At 34.1% G+C, this 16322-nt stretch overlaps 1 protein-coding gene across 4 annotated transcripts in view; it reads left to right on the top strand.

The window, feature by feature from the left end:
• The window catches only part of LOC111153325 (zinc finger protein 280D), a 130260-nt gene that overhangs the window by 60889 nt on the left and 53049 nt on the right, over positions 1-16322 (top strand). For all 4 annotated transcript variants that reach the window (XM_022512279.1, XM_022512278.1, XM_022512280.1 and 1 more), the window contains 6 exons: positions 412-569; positions 1355-1455; positions 2540-2686; positions 8551-8685; positions 10511-10818; positions 11283-11423. In XM_022512279.1, coding sequence (XP_022367987.1) covers positions 412-569; positions 1355-1455; positions 2540-2686; positions 8551-8685; positions 10511-10818; positions 11283-11423 — 990 coding nt within the window. The remainder of the gene's footprint in view (positions 1-411; positions 570-1354; positions 1456-2539; positions 2687-8550; positions 8686-10510; positions 10819-11282; positions 11424-16322) is intronic.

Raw genomic sequence — 16322 nt, 5'->3', positions numbered from 1 at the left:
TCATGGCCCTAAAAGATTTCTCTTATGATTGTAGCTGCTTTTGGTGGTAGGGTTTCCTTCCTTTGAAGTATTTTATTTAAAAATGTAAATAGTATTCATGTATGGAAAAATACCCTGTTTTTTTTTATCTTTAAAAAACATTTTAATAATCTGAAATGATTAAGAATTTGAACAAATTAGTGATATTTCAGATTAATTACATTGATGAATTCTTTTAAAGCAAAGATGTTTATATTTAGCCACTTAATTGAAAGTGATTATTTAAAACACATGGTTTTCTAGAGGATTTTAAGGCTTTTGAGATTTTATTTTGAATAATATCTATAGTTTTAAGATTTAGACTCAGATACTTATTTGTTAGATTTTTGTTTTTAAATCTGAACTTTTGCACCTGTTGGCAATCATTTATAGGTTTATGAACCACATGAAGCACCATTTGGAACTTGAGAAGCAGAGCAGTGAGAGCTGGGAAAACCACACCACCTGCCAGCACTGCTATCGTCAGTTTCCCACACCATTTCAACTGCAGTGTCACATTGAAAGCACACATACACCCCATGAATTTTCTAGTAAGTTACACTTCTACTTAAGTATTGCATATTATCAGTTTTGATAATGTAAACTCTGAGAAAGAATCTTGTTAGAGACATAAGACTAAGAAAAAGACTTTGGAATTTTGGGGGACAAAATTAGAAAAGTTTTAACTTATCTAAATTTTTAAAACAAGTCATTAAAATTAAAGTCCCTCTTATAAATAATTCATTAAAGTAAATAACCTGTGCATTATAGGGGGGAACTAAATTAAAAACTTCAGATCATTATTTTCAAATAGGAAATTAATGCCCTTCTTTTAAACTTGAGTAAGGAAAGTAACTACAGTCATAGTTAAAAATCGCATATTTTGGAGCTAGATAGCTTGAGTTCAAATCCCAGGTCTGCCTCTTAATACAGCTATGTGATCTCAGGCAAGTTACTTAATATTTGAATAGTGGGGATAATAGAAATATCTGCTTCATAATGCTGTTATGGGAATTAAATAAGCTAATGTAAGTAAAGTTCTTAGAACTGTGTTAGGCATACAGTTAAAAACTGTGTAACTGTTGTTTATCACCACCAATACTATTGTTATTTTTGTTGATATAGATATATAAAATGAATATATATATATATATATATATATATATATATATATCTGTTTTGTTTGCCTGGTGAAGATACTTTTTTTTTATTGAGGTGTAAGTGACATATAGTTTCAGTTATATAAAATACTTTGATATTTGTGTGTGTGTGTGTGTGTGTATGTCTGTATCTGTATCTTAAAATGGTATAATGTCTTTCTCCTCCCCACTTTTAGCCATTTGCAAAATCTGTGAATTATCATTTGAAACGGAGCATATTCTTTTACAACATATGAAGGACAATCATAAGCCTGGGGAAATGCCATATATTTGCCAGGTATACACATATTTTATTGTTTACTTAGTGTTTGTTTGTTTCTCTTGTCTTGATTTTCGGATTTAAACCTACTGGGACCCAGAGGCCAGCAAATTTTTTCTGTAAAGCACCAGATTTAAAGCTCCTCAGGCTTTGAGGGTCATATAGTCTGTGTTGCAACAATCAGCTGTAACATTGTAGCACAAAGGCTGCCATAGACAACAAGTAAATAGATGTGATCCAGCTCTGTGTTTATTTATTTAAACTCTATCTATGCACTAATGATATACTGTATGGTGTCTAACAAAACACAATAAGAATTAAAATATCTATGGACATTGGAATCTGAATTTCACATAATTTTCAAGAGCCATGAAATATATTCTTTTATTTTCCTAACCATTTAGATAAAATTGGTTACTAAAATTAAAATTCCTCTTGTAAACTATTTATTAATTAAAAAAAAAAAACAACCTTTGGCATAACTCATGTATTATCTGTGGGATCAGCAGAGAGTTGAAATTGGCCCATAGGCCATTTTATACTTACTCGTGATTGGACAAAGAAAAGCCCTGTGGCAGTAAGACAAGCATAGGGACTTATTTTACCATATAGGGGAGAATGTAGGCATACAAGGGAAGTACGAAATGCTTTTCGTTACAGAGAACCCTACCAGTTGCTGTGGGATTAGCATTTTTTTGGAATTTGAAGAAGAAATAGAAAAAGAAGATAAAAATACATTGCAATGCCATAGCTTGGAGGCCGCTTGTAATCTAAAGGAGGGTGCTTTTATGACGAAAGAAAGAAAACTTTACAGAACAAGAGGTGTTAAAGCATGAAAATTCAAGTTAAGATGGGGGTGGTAAATAGAAAGATCTGATAAAAAGAAGGGAGCCTAGTTATGTTTTGGGAAGTATCCCTAAACTTTGACAGATAACTTTTCTGTCTCAAAGATTATCTTTTGGTGCTTACATTAATGAGATTCTTGGTTATGTAGGTATCAGAGAAATAGTTGATGTTCTTCTAAACAAATGACGTTATCATTGTTACTTTGTAATTGCATATCATACATTTTCAAGTTAAACTAAACTTTCTTTATTTGTAGGTTTGCAATTACAGATCATCATCATTTTCTGATGTAGAAACTCATTTTAGAACATCCCACGAAAACACTAAGAACTTGCTATGTCCATTTTGCCTCAAAGTTATTAAAATTGCAACACCCTACATGCATCATTATATGAAGCATCAGGTGAGATTTACCAGTTCTTATTTGTTCATGTTGTTTTAGCAAAATGATTATTACTTAGGACATTAGTTAGATTTGTTCTGCAAAGGAAGCAAGATTTTCCAAATGACATAATTAATTTGGAATTTATGCTGAATTACTTATAAAACTTCCACTTCTTTTACTTGCTTCCTTTCTGGTGATGTTGTGGCTCACAAGTGAAAATTTTGAAAGATAGCTAGAAACTGGAAACCGAGGATTGAAGGGGAAAAGGGCAGATGAGTGGAATACCCATAAAATTGGATATTTCAGGGTCCAAGAGTGGGCATGGGAATGGTTTTAAAGGTAGTTATCAGGGTAAATGTGAGCTTGAACTAATAAGAAAAGATTGAGGACTCATAATCTTATTTTCCTTCCAACCTAATTTCCATTTATTATCTCCTTTATGATGAGAATAAATGTTGTTATCTTTGACCAGACGTGGTCTTTTATAGCTACCAGTAATAAAGGAAACAGTAATGACACTTACTGCTTGGTATATGAACTCTGCCAAAGAACTGTATTTAGGTCATCACCTGTCTTGTGGATGAATTCTGCTAGTTTTGCTATATACATTTTTGCACTTACATTATATTATATTATTATATTATACTGTACCAGTATTAGCACTTAACACCCTTCTCTTGAATTCTGATGTTATGTTTACTGTTCTTTTCCTGGAGCAATTAAACCATCCTTTGTTTGGGCTGAAAACTTTTATGTACCACTGATCCTATTCTTAAGTGTGCTTGAAAGAGCAACAACAGTGTTTTGTTTTGTTTTTTAAAGATTTTATTTATTTTTTCAGAGAGAGAGAGAAAGAGCACAAGTAGGCAGAGTGGCAGGCAGAGGGAGAGGGAGAAGCAGGCTCTCTGATGAGCAGGGAGCCCCATGTGGGGTTCAATCCCAGGAACCTGGGGTCATGACCTAAGCCGAAGGCAGCCGCTTAACCAACTGAGCCACCCAGGCGCCCCTCAACAACAGTGTCTTTGCCAAAATCAGAAGTCACTGGATTTACTGAATCTGATCATGTAATCAAGTTTTGCCTCCTCCCTAATCAGCTCATTGCATTTTTTTATTATTGATGAAATTGGCATTCTGATTGGTGCTCACTTTGCTTTCAGTTCTAATCATTCGATTATCATGAAATCAGGTTGTGGTTTTTAACTTGGAAAGATCATAAAAGTAGAATTTCCAAGTGAAATTTTTTTTACATTTTTATTTAAATTCCAGTTAGTTAACATAAAGTGTGATACTAGTTTTCAGTGTAGAATTTTGTGACTCAACACTTACATAAAATACCCAGTGTTCATTACAAGTGCTCTCCTTTATCACCATTGCTATCTAACCCATCCTCCTGGGCACCTCCCCTCCTGTAACCATCAGTTTGTTCTCTGCAGTTAGGGGTCTGATTCTTGGTTTGCCTCTCTTTCCCCCCACCCCCTCTATGTTTGCTTGTTTTGTTTCTTAAATTCTACATATGAGTGAATCATATAGTAATTGTCTTTCTCTGACTTATTTCAGTTAGCATAATACTCTATAGTTCTATCTGTGTCACTACAAATGGCAGGATTTCATTCTTTTTTATAACTAATATCCCATTGTGGGTGTGTAAAATGTATATGTATAAAATATATTATCCAAGTGAATTTTTTAATACAATTTTATCCTCTTTATCCAAGTGAATTTAGTATCTCCTATGTTGTGATGAGATGTTGGGATGATACTCATCTTTGAGAAGTTCTGGCAAAATCTTTCTATTCTAGGTTTCCCCAACAGTGTTCCATCAGGTGTTAATAGATGTTTCCCCCCAAACGGTTACTAGAAAAGAAAGAAATTTGGTAAATACTTACAATATCAAACAGTTTTGCTTGTCTGTTTTTTAAAACAGGACTTCTCAGAGCTTTTAATATGCTAATGAACATTGTAAATCTCCAAGCAACAGGTATAGTGCTTATTAGTTCCCTGAGCCCTTTATTTGCATAATATGTATTAACATTTTTTGAGGAATAGAGTTCTGGAAACCCTATTCTTGGTACTCTTTATTTCATCTTTGGGCTTAAATTTGAATGGGAGAATGAGATATGAAATGGTAGTGCTGTTTCATTATGGATCTTTTATCATAATTTCCCCCACATGCTTTCCTAAGCTCCAGAGTGAGATGTAGAAATGGGAAGAATGATAATTATGAGAGAGATGTGTGGACCCACTATGTGGGCTATGTGATTTATAAGGTTTTTATACACTGAGTTTTATGTCTTGTCTTGCCATTGTTGCCAGTTTTTCTTTTTTTTATATGGAATATTTAGGAAGGTAAGCAGTTAGAGTAAAGGGAGGGGAATCTATTAATAAGGATCATCAGCATCCTTCAAGATATTTACAATTTGCATAATTATTTTTGAAGACTGGAACATCATAGCTGAGTAGGACTTTAAACTTGTAGTTGAGATTACATCATTAGTGCGGTATTAGACAATAAGAATTGTTGGTTCTATGACTCATTTTATTGTCTTCAAAAACTTTGGTTGTAACTTTCTTTTAAGAAGCTGTATTAAGGGCTCAGTGGGTTAAAGCCTCTGCCTTCAGCTCGGGTCATGATCCCAGGGTCCTGGAATCGAGCACTACGTCGGGCTCTCTGCTCGGCGGGGAGCCTGCTTCCTCCTCTCTCTCCGCCTGCCTCTCTGCCTACCTGTGATCTCTGTTTGTCAAATGAATAAATAAATAATCTTTAAAAAAAAAAAAGCTGTATTAAGTCTCAGTGATTTTAGAGTTAACAATCCTTGTATGACTTTTAAGAAAGAATAAAAGTGATTTCAGATGTGTAAGATATGTTCATTAGATCTTTAGTAAGAATGTTAAGCAGTTAACATATGAAGTTACTTACCTTATGGCAGCAGCAGGTGCTTTACAAGCATTATCATCTTCACAATCACCATATGTGTACTATTATTTCTAACTTTTAGGTGAGTCAAAATTTTAGAGAAAGCCTGCTCAGTGTCCTACTACCTAATAAAAAGCAGAATTAAAATTTGACTTCAGAGCCCAGGCTTTTACTGCTTTACCACAGACCCAGATTTCACATTGACATTAGGTCTAAGGGCAAAAATTACATATAGTCAGAATTAACTCTTAAATCCCTCGAGTCTCCCAGACAGTGTGGTATATGTATCAAAAAAGTACAAAACAGATCATTAGTCCCTAGCCTTGGAACAGATCACTGTTTCATTGACTGAACATGATGTTATTTTAAAATGTACTGTTTATTACTTTTATTGCTTTGAAATGCATTCATACACAAGAGACATGTGTAAGACTTAGGTCCAACTAAGAGAATAGAGGATTAATTAGTCTATCTCGTGACTGGACAAATGTTCATTGAATGGAATGGCAGACGTTTTGAACTAGTTAAATTGTACCTGCTTCTCATTTGTACTTTCTCTATCAGTCTCTTGCTTTCTGCCTCACAGTCCAGTTATTTAACAAATATTTATTGCGTGCCTTACTGTGTGCCAGGGGCTGTTTTGGCTATTATAGTAGCAGTAAATAGAACAAAGTTTGTGCCTTTTGGAATTTGAATTATAGTAGAGGAAGATAAATATATGTGGACTTATGTTTGAATGTATATGCTTGCTAGCTGGTAATAGTACTGTGGAAGGAAAATGTGGAGGGTAGAGAGTACCAGGGAGGTGTTGGGAGTGGAGAAACGGTTGCTTGTTTATGTATGTGGTGTGGTAAAACAGGAGCCTCTCTGAAGGAAATAAGGAATAAGCCATGTGGAAATCTAGGAAGAGAAATATTCTGTAGGCATTGAAGTAAATATATACATGGGGCACAAAGAACAGCGAAGAGACCAGTTGTGGCTAGAGCAGAGTAAACTAGTAAGAGGAAAACTAGTAGGAGATAAGCTTGTAGTGATAAAGTATAGGCCAGTTTATGCAGAGCCTTGTAAACCAGGAACAGGGCTTTAGAAAACTATCAGAGCATTTAAGTGTCTGAACAATCTGCCTTGTTTTAAGATCATTGGCACCTATGGGGAGAATAGACCACATGGAGGAAAAAACATGACAGGAAGAATATAGGAGTCCAAGTGAGTGGCTTGGACCAGTATGGCAGCAGTAGTAGGTAATGAGGAGTAGAAAGATTATGAAAGTTCCCAAAGGTAGAGCTGACAGCTTTTATTAATAGGTTGGATATGGGGTGAGCTACCAAGTGTTTGTCCGAAGCAGCTGCAAGAATGGAATTTTCATATACTGTCATAGGAGGAAAACAGAAAACAGATTTGGGGGGACAGGGAGATAGGGAGAAAATCCAGAATTCAATTTTGTACCTGTTGATATTCGTGCTTAGGTAGTGATGTCAAGTAGACAGATGGATAGATCGTATTTAAAGCCATGAAACTGGATGAGGTAACCTGGGGAGTGATTATAGATAGAGAAAAGCTTTCTGGGAATTGGATTCTGGAGAACTTTCTTTCTGTCCTGTGCCTTAGTATCTGTTTCTTAGCCGAGTTTTCTCTTTTTCTGCCTATTCCCTCAGCACATATAAGTGAATTTTTAAAAATTGCCTGTATCTATGATACAATCCAATGCACCACACTTCTAAAATAGTCTTAAGATGCAACTAGAATAGTAATATAAACCCATTATATTTATACATTGCTTTGAATTTTGTAAAGAGCTTTGATTTATGAAATGCCTGCTATATGCTAGTAACTGTGCCAGGTACTTCTCAGTATATTACCTTGTTCGAATTTTATAAATGATTGAGTGTATTTAAATGGAAGTAGTGATGTATTTGGCAGAATGTAACTTTTGAGAAAACATTCTTTTGTATTTATGTATTGTTTAAGTATGTGTATATATAAATATGTACATACATATATCATTTCTTAATGAGAGCATATGAATAAGATTGTAGATGCTATCATATAGTAGAAAGAAAACTGGGTCAGGAGTCGGCAGTGCCAGTGACTAGTTATTGGGGAATGATTTAGATTTTTCTTGAATCTTGTTTTCCAGCTATAGAATAATAGCAGGATTGAGTTTAAAGAGGGACTCACACAAGGGATCTTAATCAGTAAATAGATTAGCAGTAGTTGTTTGCAGTAGTTGTTATGTCTCCATATCAACACTGTTCAATGTTCATGTGGCTAGTGAAGTTAAAATTACTTAAAGTCAAATAAAATAAAAAAATCCGTTCCTGTGTTGCACTTAGCACATTTCAGGTGCTCAATAACCTATGTGGCTAGAGGCTACCATATTGGACAGTGTAGCTGTAGAACATTTTCATCATTGCAGAAAGTTACATTAGACAGCACTGCTTTATACAACCATTTCTCTAACAACCTTTTTTGAAATGTCTGGTTAAATATTTGAATTTATTTTACCAGGTTGTCAACCAACTGGAAATAGCAAAAATTAAAAAGAATTTACTTTTTTCCAGGATAAAAATGTAGTATAGCTCTTTTTAACCATATCATGTGTCTAAACATTTTAAAATGACAATTAGATGAGCTTTCACACCACTGTTGAGAGAACTTTCATTAGAACCTACAGATAAAATGAATCTTGGAACACTGAAAAAATAAAATTAAATTTAAAAAAAAAAAGAACCTACAGATACAACTTTTATGTTCAGTTTCCGTATAGGAATAGACATTTTTGAAACCCAAATACTAATGCAGAGTATGTAAAAAATGAAATAATATTTTGCTGTTATTTATATGTGTGATATAAAGTACTAGTTTTAAAATTATTTAGGTATCATTAAAATGAAATCAGAGCAGTTTAAGGACACAGTATTTGTGGTTGTAGAAATTATTTTTCCTCCCTTTTTCTGTTTTTAAACAGAAAAAAGGAATACATCGTTGTACAAAATGCAGACTGCAGTTTTTGACATGCAAAGAGAAAATGGATCATAAGACTCAGCATCATAGAACATTTATAAAACCTAAACAACTGGAAGGGTTGCCTCCTGGAACAAAAGTGAGTTTAAATGTGTTGTATTTTAACATTTTGTGTGATAATAGAAATTAACTCCTGCCTTCTTTTATTTATTGAATACAACACTTTAAAAAATGATGCCTGATTTTTAGTAAGCCTTTAATTTTAGGTTTTGTCATTCCTATATCTAGAAAAAATAACCTGACCATTGTTTTATGGTCAGTGGTGTGTGCTGTGCTAAAGTGATACTCCTTTGTAAAAAGTGCAACTAGATTAACTATTCCCTGGGTCAGTGGGTTGTGTCAATATTATATAGGCTGTGTTTGAGCTATTCCAGTTGGCAGTGTATATGTTGGTTTTATCTGCTAAACTATAAGATGCTTGAGATCGGGACTCATATTTTATCTTTGTGTCCTCAGCATCTGGTATAGTGCCTTGAGTGCCATAGGTTCTAAAATATTTATTGCAGTTATTACTGAGTCTACTCTAAGAGAAGCAAGTTCTGCTGCTGGATAGCATTATGTTTTTTAAGTGAGCAAACAACATGTCTGACTGCATACTGATGATTGTAATTTACTTTTCCCTTTTTGCCTTATATACCTCTGTTTTCTCTGACTTCTTTATATACAGTCAGCTCTTGAATATTTGCTCCAGTGGAGGGAAACAGAGGCATGGATAATCCAAAGTGAAATAATCCCCAAAACATTTATATTTGGCTTTGGGTACTTACCTTTGAATGTGGGTATGTCTGTTATTTGAATTAACTAAAACAATATAAAGCCATGCTCTGAAGACCTAGAGCAAGAGAAGCTATCCAGCATCCTTCCCTGCAGTCCATTCATTCCATGCTGGGACTAGACATGCAGAACACTAATGTAAGCAGTGCAGTCCTCTCTCATATTTTCCCTTATTAATAATAGTGGTAATAATATTAATAATGATACTAAATGTTTTTATAGCACCTTAGAATAAGGCTTTTGGTATGCTTTTTCATACATTCTATTATTTAATCCATACAGCAACCCAGTGAGGAAGGCAAGACAGTTATTGCCCCATATTATAGATAAAGAAGAAAAGTTACTTATTCAAGGTCACATGGCTAGGAAGGCATGGTATGAGATTTTTAAACTCAATTCTTTTGATTCCTAGTCCAGTGCTTTTGAGTGATATCAAAACACATGTATTCCATAGGACAAATACATGGGAGAGGTATAGTTTAATGATAAATGAGAATGTTGGTAGGCAATTGTTTTTTATTGCCAACCAAAAAATACAATTTCTGGATACTAAATGATAAACTTTATATTAATTCTCTTTAAGGAAATTCTAAATATTATTAAACTCTCCATCAGTATAATGAATTGATTGATGTAACCTCTCCCATAACCTATGTATAGATAAATCCTGCCTAATGAGCCCCTGGAAAGAGGAGGTCATGTTTACTCTAGATCTTTTTGTTTTATAGTTTTTGAGGGGTAATTCAGGCCTTTCTAGAATTATTTTTTGGGCTCTGAGATTTAAATTTTGATCTCTGTGAATTATTTGAGTTATATCAGAGCATTAAAAATAGCTATGGAATGTGCTCTTTTAATAGTCATATAATTTGCATTAACTCCTAATTATATATTAATAACTGTTAACATGACTGATATCAATACAAAAAATGTAATATTACAAGTGAATAAATATCAAGTTTAATTTCATTTAATTGGGATGAACATTTTAGAATAAATGAAAGACTTATCCAGTTATAGTTTATATTTGCCCTTTCCAAATACTTGATGTTTAACTTTTTGTTATACAGTGATATTTCAATACTAATGCCATGATTAATTTTCTAAAGCAAACATTGTCTCCATTTTTGTAGGTTACTATTCGAGCTTCAGTTGGACCGCTTCAGTCAGGATCTTCAACTACACCTTCCATTAGTGCAAGCACTTCTACCCTTCAGCTCTCACCTCCAAGGACTAAAAATATAACTGCTAAAAATCCCACAAAATCTAACACAAGCAAACCTAATCCAACTAAATCCAATACAAGTAAACCTAATGCAAGTAAGCCTAATGGAAGTAAATCTAAATATAAATCAAAAATCTCTAATATGCAAAAGAAACAAAGCACATTGGCTAGTAGCAATAAAAAAAGTAAAGTCAATACAGCATTGAGGAACTTAAGGTAATCTTTTATTCCTCATATATAACACTAATTTAATCTTAAGTATAAAAACTTTAATATAAATTTACCCTATTACACAACTCTCTTGTACATTTATATGCTATCACTATGACATAAAGGCCAAGCAAATAATAAAAATGTATTTTCTTACAATTATTGAACAGTACTGGAATTTTTTTTTATAATATTCATTTATTATACTGGTATTATTATGTGTTGTGCTTAGGTCTTGTGATGTTTGTATTGCTTAATTTAATTCCTTTTATGCCAGTGGAAAACACTGACATACGTTAGATTGTTTACACTTACTCTAGCTGTTGTTCCATAACAGATTTTCAAATTATGACTGTTTAAGCATGTTCATTTAAATATCTTGTCCTTAATTAACAAAATATTAATAAGGCCCTTCCTTATTATTTTTGTCTTAAAATATATTTTTATAATTTTCTTTATATCTCCATAAGGTATCGTCGGGGAGTTCACAAGTGCATTGAGTGTTGTTCCGAAATAAAAGATTTTGCAAATCACTTTCCTACGTATGTCCATTGTAGTTTTTGCAGATACAACACTAGCTGTAGCAAAGCCTATGTAAATCATATGATGAGGTAAGATGAGTTAAACATCTGTAATTACCAATTAAAATTGTAGTTCAGAAAGTTTGTTTTAAAACAGTTATCCTTTTAGGGCGCCTGGGTGGCTCAGTTGGTTGAGCCACTGCCTTCGGCTCAGGTTATGATCCCGGACTTCCGGGATCGAGTCCCGCATTGGGCTCCCTGCTCCTTGGGGAGTCTGCTTCTCCCTCTGACCTTCTCTTTCATACTGTCTCACTCATTCTCTCTCAAATAAATAAATAAAATCTTAAAAAAACAAAACAAAACAGTTATCCTTTTAGAAGCCAGTTTTTCTCTTTAAGGAACTAAATGTCTAGTTATAGTGAACTTTTTAGAATAATGCCTGGTACTATTTTTCCAGCATCATAACTCATAAAATTATTTGAACTAAAATTGCAAGAATAGTTAGACTAAGAAATTAGGATAGGTTTGTTAGGGAAATGGTTTCTCTATGGGTATTTTTTTTCTATAGAATTTTTTAAATGGTCATTTTCAAGTATAGAAAATCAAGTGTTTTAAATATATTTACTAAACAAATCCATATAATCTCATGAATATTATTCTTTTCAAAGCAGTTACTTTGAGAGACTCTAGGGTTTCTGGTGATGTTAGGAACTTTATTAGGTCTGTTTTTTTCTCTTTCTGTAAGCCATTGTCTCTGTCCGTCTATCCATCAAACCATCTATCCTTCAGTGGAATGAGAGACTATTCCAGTCATTAGGCCACTGTTGGAATTCTTTTTTTAAATTCATTCAACTTAGGTTATTTGAGTACTTAATATTTGCTTTATATAGAGAAATCCTTCACAGCCCACATTGCTTTCATTTGTATCTCATTAATAGAGGCATCCCTTAGGATGGATTTTTATTTTCTTAAAAATAGCCAAAAATTGTTTAGATATAGAGCAGTTACGTTGTTATGCAAAGTGAGGTGGTTCCTTTTTTTTTTTTTTTTTTAAGTTAGAAATTGAAGTATAAAAGTTATTTTCTTACAGATCATAAAATGACCTCTGTGTTACTTTTTGGTCGCTTATCAGCTATGGTTTTCAAGGATTTGCCCACCTTTCTTGATGGCTTATCACCTCTCTCATTTGTTATTTCCCCCTTATTAGCCTGACCTCAGGTACTTGTACTTCTTCAGTGCCAGTGCTTCACATCAACCGTTAAGTTATTGTAGCCCCCCCCTTTTAAAAAAATTTTTTATTGTGTACAGTCCATCATTAGTTTTTGATGTACTGTTCCATGATACATTGTTTCTGTGTAACACCCAGTGCTCCATGCAATACATGCCCTCCTTAACACCCATCATTATACCCCCTTTCTTATACCACAGTACCACTTTTAATCTCATCATACATACTTTCATTTCTTTTCAATTCCCATTACCCTGTACGGGTAACTCCCTTTTGCGTTTTTAGGACTTTGACTCCTTTTTCCAGACCAGTAGCACCTATTTCACTTTATAGTCAACCTCACTCTCAGAGTCATCTGTTTTGGTTGCTGCTTTGTTTTTGTTCTAGAACCCTTTACAATTTTAGTCATGCTCACTTGGCATAAAACCCAACATGAGACTGGAACATCTTCCTCTGCTGAAGTTTATGCTCAGTTCTAGACTACTCAACCGGTGTTTGATTCAATCACCTCTGACTTTGTGGTTTTTAACTTTGACTGGTCTTATCTTTTTATTTTAAAATACTTCTTTCTTTATTTTTTAATTTTTAATGCTTTTGTAGGGTTTTTAAAATTTTTATTATAGTCAGTTAGCCAACATAAAGTACATCATTCGTTTTTGATGTAGTATTTTATCTACAGTGTTTATTTAAACTTCTCTCCAGTTCTCTGGAGATTTTATTGTAGTCTCTTAGCTGTTAACCTGGCCTCCTAGGAAGTACTCAGTTGGAAGTCATCCTTTTAAATAATCTTTAAAACGTCAAATGTTTTTCTTGTTATTTTTATTCTAGACATTGATCTCAGAAGTCAAATATGTTCCACTTCTCCAAAGCTAACCCTGTCCGTGGTCTCCTCTAGTTCTTACACAATCTTATTCAGTTAACTTGCAACTTCAATTCTTCTCTCTCCCAGATTCCTTCTACTTACAAACATTTTCAGGTAATTTTTTTAAGACAAGGGAAATTTATCCCTACTGTCTACTGTCCTTATTTTTTGTCTTCCTTTTACCATGAGTATTTGTAATGGGGCACCTGGGTGGCTAGCTTGGTCAAGTGTCTGATTCTTAATGTCAGCTTAGGACTCAGTCTCAGGACCTCAGCCTGAGTTTAGCGCTGTGTTAGGCTCTACGCTAGGCATGGAGCCTACTTAAAAAAAAAAAAAAAAAAAAAAAAAGGTGTTTACTAGCTTATTTGTGATTCATTTCTCTCTACCTTTTGAATATCATCCCCATCTACCCATTAACAGTGCTCCTTTAAAGATTATTTATCACCATGTTTATTCACTTTTTTTTTGCTCTTACTACTCCCATGACTTCTTTAGAGTATTTGAAGTTGTCCTCACTCACTTGTGAAAGTCTCCTCTTCAGCTTCTATTAAACTGTTACCACTATCTTTTTTCTTCCTTTTTGGCTACTCTTGTTTCTTTGCCTTTTCTTCCTTTAACTCATCTTGCTTCTTTACATTTCCTTTTTTTTTTTTTTTTGGTAACTCAACTACTGTCACTTTTACCTTTCAACTTTAAGTCTTCCAATTTTAATCCTTAGTCTTTATGAGATCCAACTCTATATTTCTAATTACTTTATATGTATTTTTACTTTTGACTCACTAGATTCTAAAAAGAACACAGATGAGCCAAACATTATCATCTATCCAGAATTCACACAATGACCACCCAGATACTCTTTCAGGGCATCATTTCTGTGAATGTGGAACACCTGCTGGAAATAGTTTACTATCCCAAGTTTCTTAAGCCCATGAAGTTCTCTTGATCAGTCACTGTGCATTATGGTTTTCTGAGACTCCCCTTTGTGCCGTCTGCTACTCTCCTTCACTACTATTGCAGTGGTCTACACCTATATTTCATTCCTCTAAACCAGGCCCCAGGCATCCTTTCCCCCAATATACTGCTGTGTGGAATGTTTCTTCATTCTGTGACAAATACATGGTTGCCTGCATGAGGCTTTAATTCTGCCCTTAATTTGTAGGGGGTCAAATTGGAAAATGTTTTCTGTTTTATTAAAGCAAGGGTCATTTCACCTTTCCCTCTCCCATTTATCATAGGCTTCCCACCTGTCCTACAGAACCTTCAAATCCATTTTATTCCAGAACATTGCCAATTAGCCCACCTCCCTCCATATCCTTTTTCCAATTCCCAGTGAGCCACAACCCTGATCTTTGTTGACTTCACACACTGAGCTCTTACTCATTGTTAGCCTCTTAGGAACTGAAAGCTTCCATTGCCATTCTTAGGGTTTGGTAGGTCTCTTTTCCTTTTTATCTGCTGGTACACTTGCCTCCTTCACTGTCTTAGGTATTGTCCATTGATTGGCCACGATTATCTCTGCCCAGTATGGATTCATATTATAGGTTGAGTTCTGTATGTATAGGAGCTTCATTTTCTCTTAAGGATGAGTACCTTTAATCTCTATCCTATACCATCTCTGTACTCTCAGTTGGTCTCTTTCCCTCTGGTCTTTTTTTTTTTTTTTTTTTTTTTTTGCCCCATCCCCATAAACTGACTACTCTTCCCCAGAATAAAGTTTATTGCATAACTCATTTTTTAAAAAGATTTCATTTATTTATTTGACAGACAGAGATCACAAGTAGGCAGAGGCAGGCAGAGAGGAGGAAGCAGGCTCCCCACTTTTTTGGAGTGTCTGATCACCATAGCCACTCACAAAGATTATTTTTCACTTTGAGCTGTGTATGATTCACTTATTTTGCCTTTTATTATATTTGTTTGTGTCTGTATTATTTCCTTGAGAAGAAGGGGCTATTTGTATTTTCCATGTCACCTAGCAAATTACAAATAGCAAGTCATTATTTGTAATTTTAAAGGGCTCTAAATAAAATCTTGAAAGAGGGTATTAAAAAATCTTGATGCATTGGAACCTTTTTGGAATAAGACTTGAAGAAGAGCATTATTAAACATGTAATTTTAAGTGATTTTTTTTTTAAAGTAGTATTATTTGGATTTGGTTGTTTAAATTACTGCATCTTATTTGCTTACAGCCTTCAGGTGGCAATAGAAGTCACCTGGAAAAAATGGAAACAAATTACCATATAATATTGTTGTTATTCCTCAATATGATGTATAAGAAAGGCTTTTCCTACATGTAATAGAATTAATTTAACAGACATAAGTATTTAATATCTCTTTTTCTAACAGCATTTACTGTTTGCTAAGTAAGAAGTATGGCAAGCTGGTGGTGAAGAATCAGACAAATCTGGATTTGAATCCAAGCTTCACCACTTATTTATTACCTCTGTGACTTTGGGCAAGTTACTTAACCTGACTCCCAGTTTCCTTTTCTCAAAAAGAAAGTCATTGTGATAATTACAAAATGTACTTAAAGTGCTTAACAAAATGATTTTTACTTAGGAGATACTCGAATAATTATAGCTGTTATCATTTCTAGGTTGTCATTATTATGTATTGTGGATAAAGTACTTGCTTCTAATTTTCACAATTTAGTAGGAGAGATGATATTTACCTAGCTTAAGATAGTAAACAAATGACTATGAGAGCACAGAGAAAGTAAGAATGAGTTCTTTTTTTTTTTTTTTTTAAAGATTTTATTTATTTATTTGACAGAGAGAGATCACAAGCAGGCAGAGAGGCAGGTAGAGAGAGAGGAGGAAGCAGGCTCCCTGCTGAGCAGAGAGCCCGATGCGGGGCTCGATCCCAGGACCCTGAGATCATGACCTGAGCCTTCGGCTCAGGT

The sequence above is a fragment of the Enhydra lutris genome, unplaced genomic scaffold (genome assembly GCF_002288905.1).
Source record: "Enhydra lutris kenyoni isolate GAN:26980312 unplaced genomic scaffold, ASM228890v2 scaffoldscaffold31, whole genome shotgun sequence".
Classification (NCBI taxonomy): domain Eukaryota; kingdom Metazoa; phylum Chordata; class Mammalia; order Carnivora; family Mustelidae; genus Enhydra; species Enhydra lutris.
This window is presented reverse-complemented; position numbering and strand designations above follow the sequence as displayed.